Source organism: Mus caroli, chromosome 4, assembly GCF_900094665.2.
Source record: "Mus caroli chromosome 4, CAROLI_EIJ_v1.1, whole genome shotgun sequence".
In the NCBI taxonomy this organism is placed as follows: Eukaryota; Metazoa; Chordata; class Mammalia; order Rodentia; family Muridae; genus Mus; species Mus caroli.
The window spans coordinates 106,958,169-106,983,596 of NC_034573.1; the positions used below are offsets into that span (position 1 = coordinate 106,958,169).

The 25,428-nt window shown below is 39.9% G+C and overlaps 1 protein-coding gene across 2 annotated transcripts in view; it reads left to right on the forward strand.

The window, feature by feature from the left end:
• Positions 1-23,675, forward strand: part of Ipp (intracisternal A particle-promoted polypeptide) — a 32,542-nt gene extending 8,867 nt beyond the window's left edge. For both annotated transcript variants that reach the window (XM_021160062.2, XM_029476809.1), the window contains exons 4-9: positions 4,013-4,168; positions 7,251-7,418; positions 12,682-12,819; positions 15,763-15,885; positions 17,903-18,123; positions 23,084-23,675. In XM_021160062.2, the coding sequence (XP_021015721.1) occupies positions 4,013-4,168; positions 7,251-7,418; positions 12,682-12,819; positions 15,763-15,885; positions 17,903-18,123; positions 23,084-23,308 (1,031 nt within the window). In that variant the 3' untranslated portion in view covers positions 23,309-23,675. The remainder of the gene's footprint in view (positions 1-4,012; positions 4,169-7,250; positions 7,419-12,681; positions 12,820-15,762; positions 15,886-17,902; positions 18,124-23,083) is intronic.
• The last annotated feature ends 1,753 nt before the right edge of the window (positions 23,676-25,428 follow it).

The following is a 25,428-nucleotide window of genomic DNA, read 5'->3' on the forward strand; positions in this document are numbered from 1 at the left end:
CCTCCCAAGTTCTGGGATGAAAGGTGTGTGCCACCGCTGCCAAGCCACCTTACTGGGTTTTTTTTTTTTTTTTTTTTTTTTTTTTTTTTTTTTGTGGTTTTGGTTTTTTTTTAGTTTGAAGGACAAAAGGTGAATAACATTAAAAATAAAATTATAGTTTCAGTTGTAAACAGTGTCAATTCTCTGCTAAGAAAAATTGGGCACTTAGGATTTTTACTTTTCTTTCCATCTCCTTTTTCTGTCAAAGTCCTCAAGGGTTATAGCCATTATATTTATGTTTGTAGCCATGCGTCCCTCAGCTCTTTGCCTTTATCTCTATATTCAGAGGATTTTTATGCTAACAGATGGTTTTCAGCTGAAGTTTGTATGTTTAAGACAGGATCTCCTGTGACTGGAGTGGGTCATTAACTCAATATATAGCCAAGAGTGACCTCACTTCTGTTGTTGCTGACACTTTTATCTCACAAGAGCTGGATTACAGCCATGTGATCACATACTCAGCTTCAAGTATGTTTTTTTTTATACTTTTTTGGGGTTTTGGGGTTTTTGTTTTTTGGGTTTTTTTTTTTTTTTTTTTTTGAGACAGGGTTTCTCTGTGTAGCCCTGGCTGTCCTGGAACTCACAATGTAGACCAGGCTGGCCTTGAACTCAGAAATCCGTCTTCTGAAAATAGCTACAGTGTATTTGCATATATTAAAAAAAATCTTAAAAAAGAAAAAAAAAGAATTGTGTGCAGTCTTTCTTTCCACCTTAAGGTTCTAAGGGTTGAACTTGGGTCTTCAGAATTGATGGTAAAATGCTTTGACGCACTGAGTGACCACAGCGCCTGTAAAACAGCTTGTGTTTATTTTCAGGGATTCTTTCCTTCTAGTTGAATGCCTTAGGAATTCTTTCATTATTCTTGATTTCTGTTGTTGTTGTTACATTGTTTTGAACTTTGCTATTTCTTTAATTAGATTCTATCATATTTTCTCTCTTTTTGAAAGTTCTTCTGAGTATGAGGGTGCATGTCTATAATCCTAGTACTCAAGTGGCAAAAACAGGAGGACCTCTGCAGATTCGAGGACAGCCTAGACTGAATAATCAGTGCTAGGCCAACCTGGACTAAAGAGTGAGTCCCTGTCTCGGACAGAGGCCTCTCAAAAAATAAATACATAAATAAATAAGTTTAATTTCCCCTTCACTCTGATAAAGGTTTTTATGTGCAATTTCTGAAATATACCATTCGACAATCATCTTTTTTTTAAACTGTCGTGTGTGTGTGTGTGTGTGTGTGTGTGTGTGTGTGTGTGTGTGTGTTTATGGGGGGAGGGCTACATATATGTCTGTCTGTTAGAAACTAGAAAAACATGCCAGATGCCCTGGAACTGGGAACTGGAATTACAGATCATTATAAGCTGCCATGTGGGTGCCAGGAATCAAACTGGGTTCCTTTAGAAGAGCAGCCAATGCTCTTAACCACTGAGCCAGCTCCCCATTCCACCTTCTTTTTGACATAGGAATCTTAACCCAGATTGGCCTTAATCTCCTTATATAATCAAGGATGACCTGGAACTTCTGATCCTCCTGCCTCCACCTTCCCAGTGCTAGGACTACAGGTGGGCAACACCAGGACCAGTTTAGAAAAAAAAACATTCTGATGGCATGAGGAGAATTTCCTAAAGTCTCTTGGGTATGACTGAGTAGGTTGCCCCTGCTCAAGGATACTTAGATGAGGTGGGTACTTGAGACGAAAGTCAACCAACGTCCTGTGCTCACAGGACACCTTCTCTTACTTGAAAGAGCAGTATTTTTCTGATTTTCATATAGAAGTAGTAAGGGACTGTCTCCTAGCCTTACCAGTATACCCCTAGTCTCATCTCTGCATCCTATAAACAATATGGAGGAAAAGCCAATTAGTAAGATCTTGGGAACCATCAATGGGTATTTTGGAGGAAGAATGAACAATTGAAAAGCAAAGCAGAAGCAGTTGAGAAACAAAAATAACTACTATAGCTTCTTGGTTGGGTTAGAGCTCACTGGAGGCTAGCCCAGCATAAAATCAGTGCTAAGTTTGATCCAAAGCAAGGACATCAGCCCTAGAGCTTCATTCCACCACCCTTGTGTTTCAGGCTAGAAAGACACAGTGAGAACACAACAAGCCTTATTCAAAATTTCTACTGCAGAATACAAAGTAATTGCACTAAGATAAAAATAGGGAGAGGGAGAATTGGCTCTTAGAGCAGGGTTTGAACTAGTAGGCCATGTAAACAAGATGGGGGTGAGGGGGTGGGGTGGGGAAACATCTACTGCAGTACATCCCTGGGAAAATAGGAGAAAGAAATGGAAGGATTCAGCCTGGGTGGGTGGTAGGGTGTGAGGGGAATTAGCCATAAATATATAAATTTAGCAGGGCGGTGGTGGTTCACTCCTTTCATCCCAGCAGTTAGAAGACAGAAGCATGCAGACCTCTGTGAGTTCCAGGATGTCCAGGGCTATACAGAGAAACCTTGTCTCAAAAAAACTAAAAGGAAGGAAGGAAGGAAGGAACGGAGGGAGGAAGGAAGGGAGGAAGGAAAGAAGGAAAGAAGGAAGGAAGGGAGGGAGGGAGGAAAGAAGGAAGGAAGGAAGGAAGAAACAAAGAAGGAAAGAAAAAAGACAGACAGACAGGAAGAACGAACTTCTAAAACAGGAGCATTAAGGTAGGAAGGAGATGCATTGCTAAGGAAAGGAAATGAGACTTGAAACACCAATATTGTAGAAAGGCATATACATGGTGTACAGGCATGCATGCAGACAAAACACATTCACATGAATAAAATTAATTGTAAAAACATTTAAAGATTTTCTTCTTGCTTTGTCTTAGCATTTTTTAAAAATTTATTTATTTATTTATTTATTTATTTATTTAGTGTATGTAAGTACACTGTAGCTCTCTTCAGACACTCCAGAAAAGGGCATCAGATCTTAGTACAGATGGTTGTGAGCCACCATGTGGATGCTGGGATTTGAACTCAGGACCTTTGCAAGAGCAGTCAGTGCTCTTAACCACTGAGCCATCTCTCCAGCCCATCTTATCATTTTTTAAAGGTTTCTAACATAAATATATTTTTTGTTATTAGATTTTATGTATAAAACTTGACTTTTTTTTTAAGTGTTGGGGATTGAACTCAGGTATTTCCACATGCTGAGGCGGGTGCCTTCCCACGGAGCCTGACCCTGATCATTGTGAACTTGGTTCATTTTGCCATCTTTTTTTGGAAGGCATTATACATGTATTTGCAATGTTAGTATTTTTTTAATATTAAAAAAAAACTTTTAAATTACATCTGTATGTACTTGTGTGTATATTCTTGTGGGTTCAGGCATCCCTCAGCATCAGGGGAGGGTAGCAGGTAATTTGCGAGGCTGGTTCTCTTCTTCACCATATAGTCCCAGGACTTAAGCCATGGCCGGCAGGCTTGGCAGCAAATGCCTTTACTTTTTGAACCTTCTCACTGTCCCATTTAAAAACATTTAAAATCTATTTGGCTAGATTTAAGGAAAGTATATTCCTTAGCAGCAATTATATTTTCTGTTATAAGAAATATACTATTGTTTGATAAGGGATTTAGTTTTGAAGGATTTATTTTATCTTTGTGTGTGTGTGTGTGTGTGTAAGTACATGTGAGTGTGTACCTCCAGGGTGTGGATGCTCATGGTTGTGTATTCCTTTGAGCTGAACTTATAGGTGTGGTTGATAGAAACCAAACTCGGGTCCTCTGTGACAGCAGCATACTCCTTTAACCCTCTCCAACACCAACGATGGGGGTGTTTTCTTTATTGTTTTTTATTTTCTTTTGTTTGTTTTTCTATTTTGAGACTGGGTTTCACTATTTAGTCCAGGATGGCCTAGACCTCACAGAGATCCTCTTGCCTCTGCTTCCTGAATGCTGGGATTAAAGACCTTTGCTACCATGGCTGACCAGGAAATGTTTCCTTTCAGTAATATTTGGAAGCCATTTAAAACATTGTCTTTCTAAATATTGTCTAGGAGTATCTGATTTTAATCTTCGAGTCGCCCTGCAAACACTTTTGAAAGAGTACTGTGAGGTCTGCAAGTCTCCCAAAGACAACAAGCTTTGTAGTTTCCTGCAGACGTCTAAAGGTCGACCTCGGAAGAAAGCAAGAAAATATCTGTATGCAGTAGGTAAGGAACTTTGAATAGTAATAGAAATCATTTTCAGGATAAGAGCTTTACTAGTTTGTTGTTCTTGTCCTGAAGGTATTACTAATATGCAAGGCCATCAGAAGCATATTTAATTTCATGTTTAGGCTTAAGATTGAATTGACTTTGCATAATAGGTTAACACATTTAAAACTTAATAGCTTCTCTTAGCCGGGCGTGGTGGCGCACACCTTTAATCCCAGCACTCGGGAGGCAGAGGCAGGTGGATTTCTGAGTTCGAGGCCAGCCTGGTCTACACAGTGAGTTCCAGGACAGCCAGGGCTATACAGAGAAACCCTGTCTCGAAAAACAAAAGAAAAAAAAAAAAAAAACTTAATAGCTTCTCATTCAACATTTTATTCTATGTTCTAAATCTTTGGTCTCTGATTACCTAGTCACCGTCAAATGACTGTCTATAGATTGATTTTTTTATTGCGTGTATGCACACACATGGGCCATGGTGTATGTGTGGGTATAAGAGGACAACTTATACGGATTGGTTTTCTTCTCCCACTTTGTAGGGCTCAGAAATAGAACTCAGGTCATCAGGCTAAAGAGCCAGTGTCTTCCCTGCTGAGCTACTTCATCAGCACAAGAAACATTTCTGTAAAAGTTAAAATCTTGCTAGGCATAATAGCTCATGCTTACAATTCCAGCATTCCGTGGCTGAGACAGAAGGAGTTCTGTCAATTCAAAGTCAGCCTGGGTTACTTAGTGAGTTCTGGGTCAACTGAAGCTACAGTGTAGCCCTGTCTTTAAAAAACCTAAGTAGAGGGCTGGAGAGATGGCTCAGCAGTTAAGAGCACTGACTGCTCTTCCGAAGGTCCTGAGTTCAGTTCCCAGCAACCACACGGTGGCCCACAACCATCTGTAATTGGATCTGATGCCCTCTTCTAGTGTGTTAGCAACAGGGTGCTCATATACCTTAATTAAATCTTAATAATAATAAAAAACCCTAACTGGATTAATTAAAAACCTTACATTTAAGTGAAAAACAAAGGAAATATATTTAAAAATTTGAACTTTTCATAATGTTTTAGATAGTCATTAGGGATGATAAAATAAATGGTTTCCAAAGTTTTTTGGCAGCATTATCCATAAGACTATCAGAGGACTCTTTCTGCTATCTTGGAATTTGTAGAGTCTGGCTAGGAACAGAAGTTCTAAAAGACAAATATGTCTGGCAGGCTGTGGTACAAGGCGATTTTTACTGGCCGTAAGCAAATTCTCCAGCACCAAAGGACACACAGCTAATCTTAAAAGTGAAGATGTTTATGCCTGGGATGAAACCGCGTGGTGCTCGGGCAAGAGATGTACTTATGTGTATGAAACAGAAAGGACAGTGACTCCTGAAGGCAAAACAAACGAACCAGAGCGACCCCGGGAAAGTCACTGAGGCCTTCAGAAACAGTGGCAGGTTCATGTCAAATTCTGAAGCAACCTTCCTGCAAAGGCCATTGGGCACAGGAGCCATGTGATCTTGTCCCCTCCTGATTTAAACTAAAGGAAAGTGGACTTGTAGCCTGGGCATGGTGTGCAAAACTTCAGATTAAGTGATAAAGCTTTACCTGTGAGTTTTTTCTCTGTGAGTTTGAAGTTATGTACATAGACTGTCTCCAAAAAAAAAAAAAAAAGGAGTGGATTTGTGCAAAAAAAAAAAAATTAGAGGAACATGTCCAAAAATTTTAATTTTAACTATAAACCATTAAAATTGGTAAATGTATATAGCATGTAAGGTAATCCAGACATCTGGATATGCTATGGTTTCTATAAAATTTATATATAATATAGCTCATAATTACACATGATGAATTTTATGTATACTTTTTACATATTATAATATGTAAACTTTCTTTTGGAGTGTATACTATAATTTTTTGCTGAGTGGATGGATAGGGAAAACATGAATTTCAATTCATTATTTTTACTTTATTTTTTATTTTATTTTATTTTGGTTTGGTTTGTTTTTTTTGAGACAGGGTTTCTCTGTGTAGCCCTGGTTGTCCTGGAACTCACTCTGTAGACCAGGCTGGCCTCCAACTCAGAGATCAACCTGCTTCTGCTTCCCAAGTGCTGGGATTAAAGGTGTACACCTCAACTACCTGACTTTGGTTGATTGATTGATTGATTGATTGATTGATTTTGTTTTTTTTTTTTTTTTTTTGTGACAGGGTTTCTCTGTATAGCCCTAACTTTCCTGGAACTCACTTTGTAGACCAGGCTGGCTTCGAACTCAGAAATCCACCTGCCTCTGCCTCCCAAGTGCTGGGATTAAAGGCGTGAGCCACCACTGCCCGGCTTTGCTTTACTTTTTAAAAGCTTGTTTTCTGTGTTGTTATTATGTATGTGGTCTGTTGTGCGCATGCACATGCCATGGTGTGAGTGGAACAACTTCTGTGGAGTTAGTTACTTCCTTCCACCTTAATGTGGGCTCCAGGGATTGGGCTTGGGTTTTCAGACCTACGTGACAAATGCCTTTTCCCACTGGCCATCTCACTAGCCCTCAACCCACTTTTCTTTTGAGATATGCTTTTAACATTTTTTTAAAATCATGTGCATATATGTGTATCTCTGTGTGGAAGCATGCATTTGTGAGTACAGCTGCCTGCAAACTCCAGAAGAGGGCATCAGGTTCCTGAATTACAAGTAGTTTCCAGTCCTTTGCAATAGTACATACGCTTAACCACTGAGCCGTCCCAACATCCCCTCAACACACTGGTTTTAACTGAGACATACAAAAGTCATAATGAAACTTCATAATTAGTTCAAGAACGTGGCCCAGATGTATATTTTATATAGCCTTCTATTATAAATGAGAGCACTCATTTATAATAACTCATTTATTAACTCAGTTAAACACTGAGGTTAATATCTCATTGCATATAAGCCATAATTTTCCAGGACTTGGAATAATTGAGTTATATATTTTATATGCTTTTATAGAGGTGACAGTCTCTAAACTAAATAAATGTTTAGACATAGAGGCCTAGATTTTCTTCACTAATTCCATTTCCATATTTAGCAGTAAGTGGTTTGCTGTATGTTTTTTCTTTCCTGCGTTTAGGTGGCTATACACGGTTGCAGGGGGGCCGTTGGAGCGATAGCAGAGCCCTCAGCTGTGTAGAACGTTTTGATACCTTTAGCCAGTACTGGACCACTGTATCTTCACTTCATCAGGCTCGGTGTGGACTTGGAGTTGCAGTTTTAGGAGGGATGGTCTATGCTATTGGAGGTAATGATAAAGATATCTCATTTCTCAGGTTAGTCTGCTTGGCTATGTTGTTTGTATATGTCCTTGTCCCCCTCGCAACGTGCAATGTGCTTGGCCATCTTCACTCTTCCTTGTCTCCTCCCCTTTCCCTCAGGTGTTTTTAATAAAAAATGCCTATTTATAAAATAAAATAACCATCTCTTTGAACTTAAACTATATGCCAATACATACTTTATAATTAACATGTCTACACCAAAATCTTTATTTTCCTCCCATGATTTGCCGTATACTGCTGGATGGTAGCAATGATTTACCTAGTGGGTCATAACAAAGCTCTAAACATCTTTTTTGTTCCTTCAGTACTGAATGGTTGATCCTAGAGCCTCATGTGTGTGTGGGGCAAGCACTACCAGTGAGCTGGAGACCTCCTCAAAAATTCAAGTAGCCTCCAGGTTGTCTTTCTTTCACACCTACATCCAGTCCAACAGTATTTATACAGCTGTATCTACCTCAACATTATAATACCTCAGCCTTGATGTTTCTGATTTAGTCTCTAAAGTCTGCTCTGACAGTTTGAATCTGATCATGTTATTGTCCTATTCTCAACTCTAGAATGGCTCCTTATTTACTGTTGAAGGGAAAATCCAGTTTAGGGGCTGAAGATGTAGATCAGCTGGCATGGTGCTTGTTTAGCCTGCAGGAAGCCTTGGGTTCACTTCTTAGCATTACATATATCACAGAGGGGGTCAAAAGTTCAAAGTCATTCTCAGCAGCATGAGTAGTTTGAGGCCAACCAGGGTTACATAAGACCCAGCTCAAAAGAGAGGGAGAGGCCAGAGAGACGGCTCAGCAGTTAAGAGAATTGGTTGCCCTTCCAGGAGACCCAGGTTCTGTTCCAACATTCAGGAGTGGCTAACAACCTCCTGTAGTTCTAGTCCAGAGGATCTGATACCCTATTCTGGCCTCTGAAGACACTGAATACATATAGTATAATGTCCATGGAAACAAAATACATATACACATAAAATAAAATGTTAAAAAAGTTACAAAAAGAAAAATTCAGGGTCAGGTAGAGTGGTGAATGCCTTTTATCCTAGGTCTCGGGAGGCAGAAATAGGCAGATCTCTGAGAGTTCGAGGCCAGCCTGGTCTACAGAGTGAGTTCCAAGACAGCCAGGGCCACACAGTTAAACCCTATCTCAAAAAACAGAAACAACAACAATGACAAAAACAAACCAAAACCAAGAAAAAAGAAAACTCCATTTTCATTATTTATTCATGTTTCATACATGATGTTTTTGTTTTTCAAGAAACTGTCACTATCATTTTACCCTTCACTGTAGTGAACTTTACCATCTTTCTTCCTTTTATTATTAGAAAAGAAGCCCTTATTCTAGTTTAATTGCTTCAGTTTTCTCAGCTTTAAAAGAAAGATGGCATAAAAACCAATTTAAACACCTAGTGGTGGCTCCAATTTTATCAAAGAATAGTAAATTTGTTCCTATCTTCAGACTCATGTTTGAGAATCATTTTATGCATTATTTATTTGTGTGTATATATGCATAAGTGTGCCATGGTGTTGGATCCAGGATCGAGGAGTAGGTGAGGGAGGTGAGGCCACAGACCCTGTAAAACAGACTCCGGAGACCAGCATGGAAATACAGATCTGCTGCATTGCACAGCAGCAAGCATTTTTATCCAGCAGTGGCCCAGTGGGGAATCAACAGGTGCTCTGGAGTAGCTGTCATGCACTGGTACTATGGGGAGGTGTCAGGCTGCCAGTACCCAAGAGGACTTATGTAAAGACAGGGAAGCAGCTACTGCCCTATTCCGGGCCCGCTCCGAGGTTCCACTAGTTTGCTAGGATTCTCTATTTATGTCAAGGGGTGTGCCAGCAGACATGGGCACTTGTACTATTAGGGCAGTATGGAAGCCTCCCTCACTGTCCTCTGGGTCCTACCCAGGGGCCACAGCACCCACACCGTGGCACACATGTGGATGTCAGAGAAAACTTGTAAGAGTTGGCTCTTTTCTTCCATTGTCTAGGTTCTTGGGATAGAGTTCAGACAATCAAGTTTGGCGCCTTTATCTGATGATTCATCTCATAAGTCATGAAAATTCTTTCATGTCTATCTCCTGTACAATTTTTCCAGACTTTTTTCCACCTTCCAATCAGAAGAAATAAACATGCTTATTAAAAACAGGATCTCAGATGAGTTTGAGGCAAACCTGATCTTACCTAGTGAGTTTCAGGACAGCTAGGGCTGCACAGAAACCCTATTTCAAAGAAACAAGAAAAACAAACAAACCAACAAACAAATAAATAGGATGGGCATGGTGGCACATACCTTTAATTCCAGCACTGAGAAGGCAGAAGCACAATCTGTAGGCCAGCCTGGTCTACATAGGGAAATCCAGGATGGATAGCCAGGATTAGTTAGAAAGACCCTGTTATAGTGGGACTTTGTCAGACCTACCAGCAGTATAAATACTGACACAGAGGATTTTTAATATTTTAAAGCTTAGGCCTTTTAGCTAGAGCCAGCTGTCTAGTAGAACCTGATTAATCCTGGCACCATGACCCATCACGAGGCTCACTTTCCCTGTCTGCTCCATTCGGGTCTGTCCTTTCACTTCCATGTCCACTGGAGTGTCTCCTGCATCTCAGTTCTTCTCCCAGCATCCCTCTGCCTCTTGGAAGTCCTGCCTCCACTTTCTGCCCAGTTATTGGCCATCAGCTCTTTATTACAATCAGATAAAAATTTAGATTGGGGCTGGTGAGATGGCTCAGTGGGTAAGAGCACCCGACTGCTCTTCCGAAGGTCCAGAGTTCAAATCCCAGCAACCACATGGTGGCTCACAACCATCCATAACGAGATCTGGCGCCCTCTTCTGGAGTGTCTGAAGACAGCTACAGTGTACTTACATATAATAAATAAATAAATCAAAAAAAAATTTAGATTGACACTTATCTAATGAGGAAGAATAAATATTTACAAAATATGAGGCCTGTGATGGACCATAGAAGTAACAATAGCAAGATCCTACCAGCATTTAGCTCTTGGCCAGTACAGCATTAACAATTGAAAATACAGAGATATACCTTCCAGAGTACCTCAACGTCCTGTTTCAAAACAAACAAATAAATAATAAATAAATAAACTGGATTTCAGGACCTAAGAAGGAAAGCATGTGTTCAGCATGAACTACATCGTTTATATAAACAGTTTAGGAGCAGCAAGCCACTCATTACTTTGGCACACTTTATTATTATCATCATTTATTTTTTTTTTTACAGTCCAGTTGTTGCTCCCCTCTGGTCTGCCCTCCCACAGTTCCTCATTCTATTCCTCTTCCCCACTGTCTCCAAGAGGATGTGTCCCTCACCCCAGCAGGCCTCCCCACTCCCTGGGGCCTCAAGTCTCTCAAGAGTTAGGCACATCTTCCCCTGAGGCCAGACCAGGCTGTCCTCTGCTGTATATGTGTCAGGAGCCTCGGACCAGCTAGTGATGTTGCCTGGTTGTTGGCTCAGTGTCTGAGAGATCTCAGGGGTCTGGTTAGTTGAGACTGCTGGTCTTCCTCTGGGGTCGCCTTCTCCTCAGCTTCTTCCAGCCTTTCCCTAATTCAACCACAGGGGTCCCCAGCTTCAGTCCATTGGTTGGGTGTAAGTATCTGTGTCTGTCTCAGTCAGCTGCTAGTTGGGCCTCTCAGAGAACAGCCATGCTGGCCTCCTGTCTGTAAGCACACAATAGCATCAATACTAGTGCCAAGCCTTGGAGACACCCCTTGAGATGGATCCCAAGTTGGGTCAGTCACTGTACTGCCTTTCCCTCAGTCTCTTCTCTGCTTTTGTCCCTGTAGTTCTTTTAGACAGGAACCATTCTGGGTCAGAGTTTTTGACTGTGGGATGGCAACCCCATCCCTCCATTTGATGTCCTGTCTTTCTATTGGAGGTGGACTCTACAAGTTCCCTCTCCCCACTGTTGGGCATTTCACCTAAGGTCCCTCCCTTTGAGTCCTGAAAGTCTCACTTCCCAGGTCTCGTGCTTTCTGGAGGGTCACCCAACCAGCCCCCCTCCCCTTTGCATTTTTTCATTCATTCTGCTGGCCTGCAGGGCTTCTCTCCTGTTCCCATCCCCCATACCTGATCATGATCCCCTTTTCCCTAGGTATTCTGTACTTTTTTTTGGCTAATGTCCTTTTGTGCCTGAGTTACCTCGCTTAGGATGATATTTTCTAGTTCCATTCTTTTGCCTGCAAAACTCATGATATCCTCGTTCTTAATAGCCGAATAGGATTCCATTGTGTAAATGAATCACATTTTCTGTATCCATTCTTCCACTGTGGAACATCTGGGTTGTTTCCAGCTTCTGGCTATCACAGATAAGGCTGCTATGAACATAGTGAAGCATGTGCCTCTGTGGTATGTTGGGGATTTTTTGGGTATACGCCCAAGAGTGGTATAGCTGGGTCTTCAGGTAGATCTATTTCCTATTTTCTGAGGAACCTCCAGAGGGAGCTGAAGAGTGGTTGTATCAGCTTGCGATCCCACCAGCAGTGGAGGAGTGTTCCTTTTTCTCCACATCTTCACTGTGCTGTCACCTGAGTTTTTGATCTTAGCCATTCTGATGGGAGTAAGGTGGAATCTCAGGGTCCTTTTGATTTGCATTTCCCTGATCTCTAAGGACTTTTGAACATTTGTTTAAGTGCTTCTCAGCCATTTGAGATTCTTCTGTTGAGAATTGTGTTTAGCTTTTTTTTTGTTTTTTTTTTCCCCGAGACAGGGTTTCTCTGTGTAGCCTTGGCTGCCCTGGAACTTACTCTGTAGACCAGGCTGGCCTCGAACTCAGAGATCTACCTACCTCTGCCTCCCGAGTGCTGGGATTAAAGGCGAGCGCCACCACGCCTGGCTCTGTTAAGCTATATACTCCAATTTTTGATTGGGTTGTTTGGCTTTTTTGGAGGTTAGCTTCTTTTTCTTTTTTTTTTAAGATTTATTTATTTTTATAAATAAGTACACTGTTGCTGTCTTCAGACACACCAGAAGAGGGCATCAGATCTCATTTTGGGTGGTTGTGAGCCACCATGTGGTTGCTGGGACTTGAACTCAGGACTTTCTGAAGAGCATCAGTGCTCTTAACTGCTGAGCCATCTCTCCCCATAATGGTTATTTTAAAATTAGACATAATGGTTGATCTCTGAAAACAGAATGCCAGTGCTGCCGTATATTGTGTTTATAATTCTGTTATGTTATATCACTAAACCTGTTGTCCTTTTTAAATCAGGAGAAAAGGATTCGATGATCTTTGACTGTACCGAGTGTTATGATCCAGTTACTAAACAATGGACAACTGTTGCTTCAATGAATCACCCCCGCTGTGGATTGGGAGTATGTGTGTGCTACGGGGCAATCTATGCTTTGGGTAATTATGCTGTTTGATTTCAGAACAACAGAAAGAAAGAAAGAAAGAAAGAAAGAAAGAAAGAAAGAAAGAAAGAAAGAAAGAAAGAAAGAAAGAAAGAAAGGAAGGAAGGAAGGAAGAAAAATTTGCATCTAGATCTTGAGCTAGAAGAGGCAGGGTAGATTCTGGGATTTCAAGGCTAGCCTGATTTGCATAGATTTGAAAAAAACAAAAGGATTTCTGAGTTCGAGGCCAGCCTGGTCTACAGTGTGAGTTCCAGGACAGTCAGGGCTACACAGAGATACCCTGTCTTAAAAAAAAAAATGAAAAGAAAAATCAAAAACACTTTTTTTTGAGACAGGGTCTTGATTTGTAGCCCAGGCTACCCTAGAAACATTGAACTTGCCATCCTTTGCCTCTCCTTGAGTGCTGTAACAATAGGTATTGGCTGTGATATATGGATGAAGGAAAATTTTTAAATTCAAAAATTGGAGAAAGGGCCAACACTCTGGAAGATTCCTGCAAATAACCCTAAAACAGTGATTTCTAGGCCAGCCTGGGCTACACTATAAAACCCTCTCTCAATCTATATGCTACTTATATGTATGTTTACAGGGCTGACCAATTGGTACTACAGAACCTATTGATGTGCTCTTCCCTGGGGAAGACTGTTGTTTTCTCTGGGTGCTGGGGGTGGGGGGCGCGTGTGGCGCACGCCTTTCTTCCCAGCACTGAAGAGGCAGAGGCAGGTGGATCTCTGTGAATTTGAGGACAGTCAGGGCTACAGAAAGAGAAATCATGTGAGGGGGTGAGGAGGAAGAGGAGGAGGAGAAAGAGGATGAGGATGAGGAGGGGGGAGTAAGAGAAGAAGAAGAAACCTACAAAACTAGCACGGAAGATTCAGGGATCATTGCAGAAGAGGGGATGGAAAGAATGTAGGTCAGTTTGTTATAAGACTGCCTTTTAAGGGCATGTCAGAAGATACACCATAGAGGCTCCCCAACATGACTGCCTAAGCATGAGCTGAACAGGGAGAACAGCAGTCAGCATTAACATGGACAGAGGAAAGCCCATGTGGCTTCAACTCTACACAAAGAATTATAGACAGCCAAGCAATGCCAAGAGTGGAGAACAGTCTTCCCCAGGGAAGCACACCAATAGGTTATGTAGTGCCAGAAGGTCGGCCCTGTAAACATAACATACAAGTCGAATTTAGATTGAACAGGTTGTATTTATGTATTATATATATAATATGTGTATTTTAATAAAAAAGAGGCCATGAATTTAAAGACAAAGAAGTATATGGGAGAGCTTGAAAGGAGGAAAACTGAAGGGAACTGAGGGAAAACTGAAGGTGGCACAACCATTCATAATGAGATCTCACTCCCTCTCCTGGTGTGTCTGAAGACAATTACAGTGTACTTACATATAATAAATAAATAAATCTCTAAGAAAAAAAAGAAGGGGCTGGTGAGATGGCTCAGTGGGTAAGAGCACCCGACTGCTCTTCCGAAGGTCCAGAGTTCAAATCCCAGCAACCACATGGTGGCTCACAACCATCCGTAATGAGATCTGGCGCCCTCTTCTGGAGTATCTGAATAAAATTAAAAAAAAAATGTATTAAAAAAAAAAAAAAAGAAAAAGAAAAAAAAGAAAAGAAAAGAAAATGATCCTTGAGGATGAAAAGCCTTTTGAAGTCCCTAAATTCATCCTAGATAAGTAGTATACTATAATTTGGCTTAGAATTGGCCTTGTTTTTAAATATTAACAATTTTGAAGCTATTAAAGTCATGTTAAAAACTAGTTTACGGGGAGTGGGACATGGGAGGTAGAAGCAGGAAGATCTCTGTGTTCAAGGTCATTCAGGTCTACATAATGAGTTTTGGGACAGCAAGGGCTACATAATAAGACTTTGTCTTTTTTTTTTTTTTTTGAGGAGTGAATAAAAAAATAAAGGTAGTTTTGTGGTCAGGTGTATTAGTGCTTTTTATTGTTGTTGTTTTTCTAGACAAGGTTTCTCTATGTATCTCTGGCTGTCCTGGGACTCACTCTGTAGATCTGCCTGCCTCTGTCTCTTGAGTGCTGGGACTAAAGGTATGTGTTGGCAAATTTGTTTTATTATTTTATTGGGTTCTTATACCTCTACCTCCCTTCCAACCATCCAACACTAGGTAGAAGATTAGAGTGAAAAGAAAACATAGTCTTCTATAGGGAACTTCCTGCTCATTAGGGACAGTTGGGGCCCTTGGGGCAAGTCCACCCTTTGTCGTCAGAATATCCAGCATTCCAGCAATCCAGCATTCCAGCAATCCAGCATTCCAGCAATCCAGCAGTCCAGCAGTCCAGCAATCCAGCAGTCCAGCAGTCCAGCAATCACAAAAGCTGTAGTGGGGGACGAGCAGGGGAAGCAGCAGCCACCATAGGGCCTCTTGGAGCTTTCCCTTTATATCCATCCTCTCGAGTCCCCAGAATTAAACTCTCTGCAGCTGACAAAAATCGCACCCCTGCTAGTAAATGAGGCAAATAATAATCCCCTGCTATGTCCCACACCTGGGATTATAACAAAAATATTCACATAACCTAACTGGGTTGTTAAAGAAACCAAAACTCTCACAACAGGCATGGCCCATCACCACCTGTTAGAACATATCTTTATTCCCAGTTCTCAGAAGGCAGATGCAGGCAGACCTATGAGTTTCTTAAAAGCCAGGGCTATATAAAACTATTCCAAAAATTAAAAATAAAAAAAAGTTTTTGGAAAAGTTTTATTTCTCCTACAATATGCTAGAGCAAATCTGAACTTTACTCATAATAACATTCTGACTTTTCATGTCAACTTAGATCACCTCTGGTCCTTGTGGACTCATCGGTAATGTGAAATCGTTGGGCTAGGTGGTTTCTAAAGTCTTTGTCATAAGAAAGCTTCCCTTGTCTCAGAAATGATTCTTTTTCACTTTGTTGCAGGTGGGTGGGTTGGAGCTGAGATCGGCAACACCATTGAGCGGTTTGATCCTGATGAGAATAAGTGGGAAGTGGTGGGCAGCATGGCAGTGTCACGCTACTACTTTGGGTGCTGTGAGATGCAAGGTATTTATAAAATATTTTTTCCGTCCAGTTACCAGCAATACAGCAGTTATCATTTTGCTGTGTATGTACGTGTATGTGTGCTTTTGCTTAGAATTGGTCTTGATTAGTATAATAGTTTTGAAGATATAGAAATCATGTTAAAAAATAGTTTTGGGGAACAGGGTATGGTGCTGCATACTTTTTTGAGACAAGGTTTCTCTGTGTATCTGTAGCAAGAAGTGTGTGTGTGTGTGTGTGTGTGTGTGTGTGTGTGTGTGTGTAAATCTGTTTATAAAAACCGCTTGAGAGGCAGACAATAGGTAAAGGACTTCCACCAAGTGTGACTGAGGCTGATTCCTGGAACCCACACAGTAGGAGAGGACCACCTCCTGCGAGCTGTCCCCTGACCTCCACACATGCCCTGTGGTGTGCACACATATGTGCACATGACACACAAAGCAAATAGGTGTAAGGGATGAACTATTTGAGGCCCTATTTTCAAAATATGGCTTAGCGCTATTATTGAAGTAGTGTTACTTAACGTAGCAGCTCTGGCTTTTACCTCTTGTGTTATTGACATTTTGTTTCTGTATTGCCAGAATAATTTTTCTGTAATGAAGAAAACTAAGTTAAAAACTTCAGATGGAAGCCAGATATTGTAGTGAGAATTCTGGAATTTGGGTTTCTTTAAAAAACACAGAAGTAGGGGCTGGAGGAGATGAACGATGGTTAAAAGCACTGACTGCTCTTCCAGAGGTCCTGAGTTCAATTCCCAGCAACCACATGGTGGTTCACAACCATCTGTAATGGGAATCTGACGCCCTCTTCTGGTGTGTCTGAAGACAGCAACAGTGTACAGTGTACTTATAGACATAAAATAAATTAATAATTCTTTTTTAAAAATTGATAAAAATATTGTAAGGATGTGTTTTCATTTCAATCCCAGGTGTGGGATGTGGGCTGCGTTGGTTTGCCTTGTGCTTTAGCAGAGGTGTGGTTTTGCCAGCACAGATAGTTTCTTTGGTTTTATAGCATTTGTAATTCTGGGAACCTTTCAGAGGGTATAAAAATACTAGAGCCCTGATGGGGGATTGGTGGTTGTTGGTCATTTAGGGGTGTTGGTTGTACTTTGTTGGTAGTCATGATCAAAGAAAAAAACAAAAAGAAAGAAATTAGATTTGGGGATTTCCCTTTCTCCCCTCTATACTTCTTTCTCTCCTATCTTGTGATAGGAGGTGAAACCAGGGAGGGAGGAGGAATAATGGGTAGGAAAAAGAAAAACCCATAAAATGTCAAAGACCAGTTACAGGGCATACTGATGGTGCACACTTTTAATCCCAGCACTTGGTAGGCAGAGGCAGATGGATCTCTATGAGTTGAAAGCTAGCCTGGTCTACAAAGAGATACCCTGTCTCAAAAAAAAAAAAAAAAAATCAAAACTAAGTAAACTTCAGATAGGTGCTAAAGAAACAGTTTGGTGGGTAAATTTGCCTGCTGCCAGGCCTGCCAACTTGATGGTGGACATTAACCCACCCCTGAAATTGACCCCTGAAAATTGTTGTCTGGACTCAACATCCTTTACATGGCATGTGGAACCAATTTATCATCCTTTGTTGAAACTGTTGTCACCAGTAAGTGTTCATATTGGTTTTATACCATCCCATTTTTATAGATCTACAGATGCCCACACAAATAAAGTGGATTTTTGTTTTAAAGAATAGAAAAAAAAAATCCAGATAGAGTAGCTGTTTAGTAAAATAAGTATTTGATGTGTCTTCCTTTGTTGTCACTTCCTCTCGCATCAACATCTAAGTTATTTTTCATAAGTAGGGGGAAAGTACAGTTTGTTTGTTTGTTTGTTTAATTTTTTATGACAGGGTCTCACTATGTAGCTCTGTCTGTTGTCCTGGAACTCACTATGTACATCAGGCTGGTCTGACTGCTTCTGCCTCCTGCGTGCTGGGATCAGAGGCTTGTGCCACCACGGTTAGCCTGTACCTGTTCAGTAGAAACTGAGCACAAATCTGTTCTTTTTCAGGTTTAATTTATGCAGTTGGAGGAATCAGCAATGAGGGGCTAGAGCTCCGTTCCTTTGAGGTTTATGATCCACTTTCCAAGCGCTGGTCTCCACTTCCTCCGATGGGAACCAGAAGAGCGTATCTTGGGGTGGCAGCCCTCAATGACTGCATCTATGCTATTGGAGGGTGGAACGAGACACAAGATGCCCTTCATACTGTAGAAAAGTACTCCTTTGAAGAGGTGGGCTGCATGATTCCGAATGCTTAGTGTCTTCTTATTCTCTTTCACTACCTGTTACATCTGAAGTGCTGTGCTGTTCTCTTTCACTCATTGTTTTGATTATCAGTTTTCTCTTTTTAAAGAACAAACTTTATGCATCACTTGTCTATTATTCCTATTTTTATTTTTTCTTGCATGTGTATTTTGGATTTTTGCCTTTTTCTCATTTGTAAAATCAGAAACTGAGATGTCAGATTATAAAACTTCATTTTTTTATCATTTATATCTATAAATGTCCTTTTAAGTTTTGGTATAGAGTAGAGATATTGCTAAGTAGCTAAAACCAATGGCTGCTCTTACAGGGGTGACCCAGGTTTAGTTTCCAGCTCACAGTCTATAACGCCAGTTCCAGGGCATCCAACATCCTCTTTTTGCTTCCTTGGGCAGCACACACACACATCATGTAAGACATACAAGAAGGCACAACACTAATAACATAAAGCAATTTAAAATGTTTTAAAATTTTAATGGTTTGTGTATGCAAATGCTCTTATATTGCCAGCCCTATAAATTTTCTTTAGTTACTACTTTAACTGCATCCTACATATTTGATAGTGTTTTGTTTTAATTTTTAAAACTTTATTATTTTTTAATGTATGTGTATAGGCAGTTGTGGGGTCCCAATTGTGGCTGCTAGGTATCAAAACTGGAACATCTGTAAGAGCAGTAAGAATTCTTAATTACTGATCTATCTATCCAGGTCTTGTTGTATTTAATTAATATTTACCTTAAAATGTTTTTTTAATTTCTGATAATTTTTATTTGGACCAGTGGGTTGTTATAAGTATCTTATTGCTTTGGAAGTATGAACTAAATAGTAAAATGTACACTTAGCCACTGTGAGTCACTGGGTCCAGTCCACAGCAATAACATGAAAAAAATATATATATAATGTAATTTACTAATATATGGAGATTTTTCCAGATATCTTTTAATTACTAGTTTCTATTTCTTTTTAATTTTTATTTAAGTTTACTTATTTTGTGTGTGTGTGTGTGTGTGTGTGTGTGTGTGTGATCTCTACATTTATATATGGAAATCAGAGGGCAATTTGCAGGAGTGGGTTCTTTTTTTTTCATTATATGGGTCCTAGGGATTGGATTCTAATTATCAGTCTTGGTGACATACACCTATACCTGCAGTCCCATTTATATTTTTAATTTAATTTTTTAAAATTATTATTATTATTATGTGCGTGCACCAGCACCCTTTGCTTATTTTAAGGCAAGGTCTTGGATGGGTGGTGGTATCACATGTCTTTAATCCAACCACTTGTAAGACAGAGGCAGGTGGATCTTTTGAGTTCCAGGCCAACCTGCTCTACAGAGTGAGTTCCAAGATAGTCAGTACTCTTCAGGGAAACCCTGTTTGGAAAACAAAATCAAAAACAAACAAACAAAGACCTAGGCTGCCTTTGAGTGAGCTCTTGTAGTGCAGACTTACCTTTAAATGGTGATCCTCCTGCCTCGGCCACCTAAGTTGATTTCTAATTAAATTTTCTTTTGATCAGAGAACACATTTTGTATTGTTACTATCTTAATAAACATTCTATACAAATTCTGAAAGGAATTTGTATCCTGCTGGTATTGTGTGTGTTCTTACTATCTATTAGGTCAAGGTAGTCTGAGATATCAGTAAGAAAGAAAAGCGTTAACATTTTCATTTGTAAATGTGGGCTTGTCTGTCTCCTTCTTAATTTCTGTCAAGTTTTGGTTCATATTGCTTAATAGTTCTGTATTACACACTGATAGAAATGAAAGAAACAATACAGAGAGAGCCTGTGGTCTTTTTGCTCTTGTCAGGGAGCATTTTGTGAGAAAGAGAAGCTCTCTTAACTGCAAACAACTCTAAGGCGTCCTCGTTTGTCTTAATTACATGTCAAGTTTTCGGCTCTGCCAGTTTTGTGATGTTCTTTGTAATTATAGTTTTTTCTTTTAGCCTTCAAATGTAGTCTACTATTTTCAAAGCCTTATACCTGGGGATGGGGATGGTGGCCCATACCTTTAATTCCAGAACTCTGAAGGCAGAAGCTAGTGGATCTCTGTGAGTTCAAGGCTAACCTGGTCTACAGTGGAAGTTCCAGGACAGCCAGGGCTACACAGAGAAACCCTGTCTTGAAAAACCAAATGAATGAATGAATTAATTAAAAATAAAAATAAAGGTTAGTATTTATTTATATGTTTATGTCTGTGTGCCTTCAATGTGTGTTCAGATACCTACAGAGGTCAGATGAGGGTATAAACCTCCAGAAGTTAGAGGTATAGGTGGTTGTGAGCCTCCATATATGGATACTGGGATAGCATTTAAACTCAGATCCTCTGGAAGCAACAAGTACTCTTAACTAATAATCCATCTCTCCTTCTTTCCTTTTTATTTACATGTTGTATTTATTTATTTATTTATTTATTTATTTAATGTGCATTGCTGTTTTGCCTGTATGAGTGTCTGTGTGAGTGTCAGATCCTCTGGAACTGGAGTTACAGTCAGCTGTGAGCTGCCATGTGAGTGCTGGGAATTGAATTTGGGTCCTCTGGAAGAGCAGTAAGTGCTCTTAACCGCTGAGCTATTTTCCAAATTACTTCTATAATTTATTATTATTACTATCACTATTTTTTTTTTTGAGATAGAGCCTCACAATGTATCATTGGCTGACTAGGAACTCACTAGTTAGACCAGGCTGGTCTTCAACTCACCAGGATCTGCTTGCTTCTGCCTCACAGGTGCTTGGTTTAAAGGCATGTACCACCACATGTGGCTTCCTTCATTAAAAACAAAAACAAAAAACTTCTGGGCCAGTGAAATAGGACATCAGTTAAGATCACTTACTATGGGCTGGAGAGATGGCTCGGTGGTTAAGAGCATTGACTGCTCTTGTAGAGGTCCTGAGTTCAATTCCCAGACACCACATGGTGGCTCACAACCATTTGTAACGGGACCTGATGATCTCTTCTGGTGTGTCTGAAGACAGCTACAGTGTACTCATATAAATAAATAAACATTTAAAAACAAAAAACAAACAGTTATGCTGATACCAAAACCACACAAAGACCCAACAAAGAAAGAGAACTTCAGACCAGTTTCCCTTATGAATATTGATGCAAAAGTACTCAATAAAATTCTCACAAACTGAATCCAAGAACACATCAAAATGATCATCCATCACGATCAAGTAGGCTTCATCCCAAGGATGCTGGGATGGTTCAATATACAGAAACCCATCAATGTAATCCACTATATAAACCAACTCAAAGAAAAAAACACATTATCATCTCATTAGATGCTGAGAAAGCATTTGACAAAAATTCAACATTCCTTCATATTAAAAGTCTTGGAAAGATCAGGAATTCAAGGCTCATACCTAAGCATAGTAAAAAGCAACATACAGCAAACCAATAGCTAACATCAAACTAAATGGAGAGAAACTTGAAGCAATACCACTAAAATCAGGGACTAGACAAGGCTGCCCACTCTCTCCCTATCTAGTCAATATAGTACTTAAAGTTCTAGCTAGAGCAATTAGACAACAAAAGGAGGTCAAAGGGACCTTAGTCACTGTTTTATTGCTGTAAAGAGACAGCATGACCACAGCAACTCTTATGAAAGGAAGTATTTTATTGGCAGCTTGCCTTACAGTTTCAGAGGTTTAGTCCATTATCATGGTGGAAAGCATGATTGCAGGCAGCCAGCCAGGCAGGTGCTGGAGCAGTAGCTGAGTGCTACATCCTGAACTTTAGGCAGAAAGAGAGAAGGAGCTTAAGGCTGGCATGGGCTTTTGCAACCCCAAAGTTCACCTTTAGTGATATATTTCCTCCAACAAGACCACACTTCCTAGTCCTTCTAATCCCTTCAAATAGTACCAATCCCTTCAAATAGTCACTCAAATTTATCAGCTTATGGGGCCATTCTTTCTCAAACCACAAGTACAGAGTCCTTTTAACTTCTGAGCCATCTCTCCAGCTACCTAAATAGAAACTTTGAAGAATCTTTTTTTTTGGAGGGGGGTGTTTTTGTTTATTTTTTGTTTGTTTTTGTTTTTCAAGACAGTATTTCTCTGTGTAGCCCTGGCTGCCCTAGAACCCACTCTGTGGACCAGGCTGACCTCGAACTCAGAAATCCACCTGCCTCAGCCTTCAAGAATCTTTTAAAAACAAAAAGTCTTTTAGTATATAAACTCCCCCCCCCTCCTTGGTACTTGATAATCTCTTCATTTTGAATGTATAGACTTAGGTTTTCAGAATTTTGGCTTCAATGACTCTTATGTGGTTTTTTTTTAAACAGATTTATTTTTATTTTATTTGTATGGGTGTTTTGCCTTCATGAATGTCTTATACTACATGTTTATAATCCCTGAAGAGTCCAGAAGAGATAGGTATTGGTGTTAGATTCTCTAGAACTAGTCACAGATGGTTGTTAGCCACCATGTAGGTACTGGGAACTGAATCTCACTTCTTTGCAAGACTATTTAGTTCTTTCAACCACTGAGCCCTCTATATGATTTCTATACTATCACCTAATCATAATTTATAGTTAGATGTGTTTAACTATTACTTCTTTCTAGACTCAATGTTTTGTAATACCTACCCAAAAGTTATTTTGAAATGTTGTATATAAGCTGGGTGTGGTGGCTCACGCCTTTAATCCCAGCACTCAGGGAGGCAGAGACAGGTGGATTTCTGAGTTCGAGGCCAGCCTGGTCTACAGAGTTAGTTCCAGGGCAGCCAGGGCTACACAGAGAAACCCTGTCTCGAAAAACCAAAACAAACCAAAACAAAAAAACGACAAACAAACAAAAGATATTGTATATATTTACTTAATTGGTTTGTGTGAATTTAAATATGTACAGTCTAAATATATGATTTCTCAGAGATTTTATTATCATTTTATGACAGTACTAATGTTAATTCTTTTCTCATCTTATTAGGAAAAGTGGGTTGAAGTTGCTTCAATGAAAGTTCCTAGAGCAGGCATGTGTGCTGTGACAGTCAATGGTCTTCTGTATGTCTCTGGAGGCCGGTCTTCTAGCCATGATTTCTTGGCCCCAGGTACTTTGGACTCAGTTGAAGTTTACAACCCTCATTCAGATACATGGACGGAAATTGGTAATATGATCACTAGTCGTTGTGAAGGGGGTGTTGCTGTACTATGACAGAGAAGGCACAAAAGCACAAGGAACATTTGAAAATGTAGGCTCTGACCATTTGCAAATCAAACAAATATTTGTGATATGATCTTCTGATTCTTTTGAGTATTCCATGTATTGAATAGATAGATAAGTAAAGAGTGATTTTTCTAAAAATTTGAATGCGAATGGATATGTAATATATCTTAAAATTAATAAAGTACACTTACAAATTTGCAAAACTTAGCAACAGTACAAATGGTATTTATGCCTTACAGTTATTCAGTTATCAATAGAATCCTAGTTGTAAAAATTGTTTGCTAGAGGGCTGGAGATATGGCTCAGAGGTTAATAACACTGACTGCTATTCTAGAGGTCCTGAGTTCAATCCCTAGCAACCACATGGTGGCTCACAACCATCTGTAATGGGATCTGATGCCCTCTTGTGATGTGTCTGAAGACAGTTACACTGTACTCATATAAATACAATAAATAAATCTTTAAAAAATATTGTTTGCTAGAAACTTCTGGGAAATAGTGCATTTTGGCTATTTCTCCAGTGCAATTCAAGTTGAAATATAGCCTGTATATAGTATAAGCACATGAGACAGCTAAATTTTTTCTATAATTTGTGATTTGATCCAGAACATAGTTTCCACAGTGTCATGTAACCTACAGAGAAAAGCCAGTGAAACTGTTCCTCAATGGCAGGGTTTCCACTACCCCCAATTATTATATTGGCAGCAGAATATTAGGAAGGATAGATAGTAAATATCTAGGTTTTTTGTTTTGTTTTCTGAGATAGGGTCTCTATGTAGCTCTGGATATTCTGGAACTTTCTATGTAGACCAGGCTGGCCTCAAACTCACAAAGATCTGTCTGTCCCTGCCACCCAAATGCTGGGATTAAAGGTCTATGCCACTATGCCCAGCAATATCTAGCTATCTAGATAGGTTTTGCTTTTGATAGTCAAAGGGAATATTTTTTTTTGATTCTGAGAATATAAGGAATTAATAGGTTCTTGGTAAAAGTTCTTTTTAAACAAGCTTTACTTATTTGTATTTATATGGCTGTATGTGTGTGTGTCTATATTTGCACCATGTGTATGCAGGTGCCTGTTCTGGCCATAAGAGGGTGTAGCATCCCCTGGAACTAGAGTTAACAAGTGTTGTAAGCTGCCTGATGGTGCTGGGAACTGAATGTTCAGATCCTTAGAAAGAGCTGTAAGTGCTCTTAGCTTTTGAGCCATCTCTCTAATGCCCCTTAATGAGTTGTTTTTTTAAATGTGTGGGTTAGAGTTTTACCAGCAGTTGTGTCTGGAATCCAGCATTACTGATGGTTGTGAACTGCCATGTGGGTGCTGGGGCCTTCTGGAAGAGCAGCCAGTACTCCTAACTACTGAGCCATCTCTTCAGTCCCTTAGTGACGGTTCTTTATTGAAATGGTATGTAATGAGTGTAAGAGTCTTCCAGGCATTTATTACTTAGAGGTTTCTTCTTTACTTTCTAGGTAGTCACCAAAATGATCTGTTTAGTTTTAGGAAGAGATACTTTTGTCAGATTATCAAGCTTTGTTTAATTTACTTGTACTTGGGTAAGCTTATATAATAGCTTAGTATAATGCTACTGCCTGGAAAAATCTGAACTGTAGTTACAACTTTTGATTGTTTTAGCCCAGGTTAATGGTGAACTCTCAACATTCTTTCTGCTTCAGCCTTTGAGTACATAAGCCACCACATATGGCCCTGTAGGTACAGCTTTGAGCATCCTTATTCTGAAATCTGAAAGTTTTTGAGTGGGAATATCCAATTTAAAAAAAAAAGTTAGCCGGGCGTGGTGGCGCACGCCTTTAATCCCAGCACTCGGGAGGCAGAGGCAGGCGGATTTCTGAGTTCGAGGCCAGCCTGGTCTACANAGTGAGTTCCAGGACAGCCAGGGCTATACAGAGAAACCCTGTCTCGAAAAANNAAAAAAAAAAAAAAAAAAGTTTTGGATATTGCATCATTTTAGATTTCTGATTTTCAGAATAGGGATATTCAGCTGATGAGTGCTACATAAATATTCTAAAATCAGGTATATTCTCAAATCCAAACACTTCTAGTCCCAAGCATTTCAGATCTTTATCAGGGAATTAACCTGTATATGTGA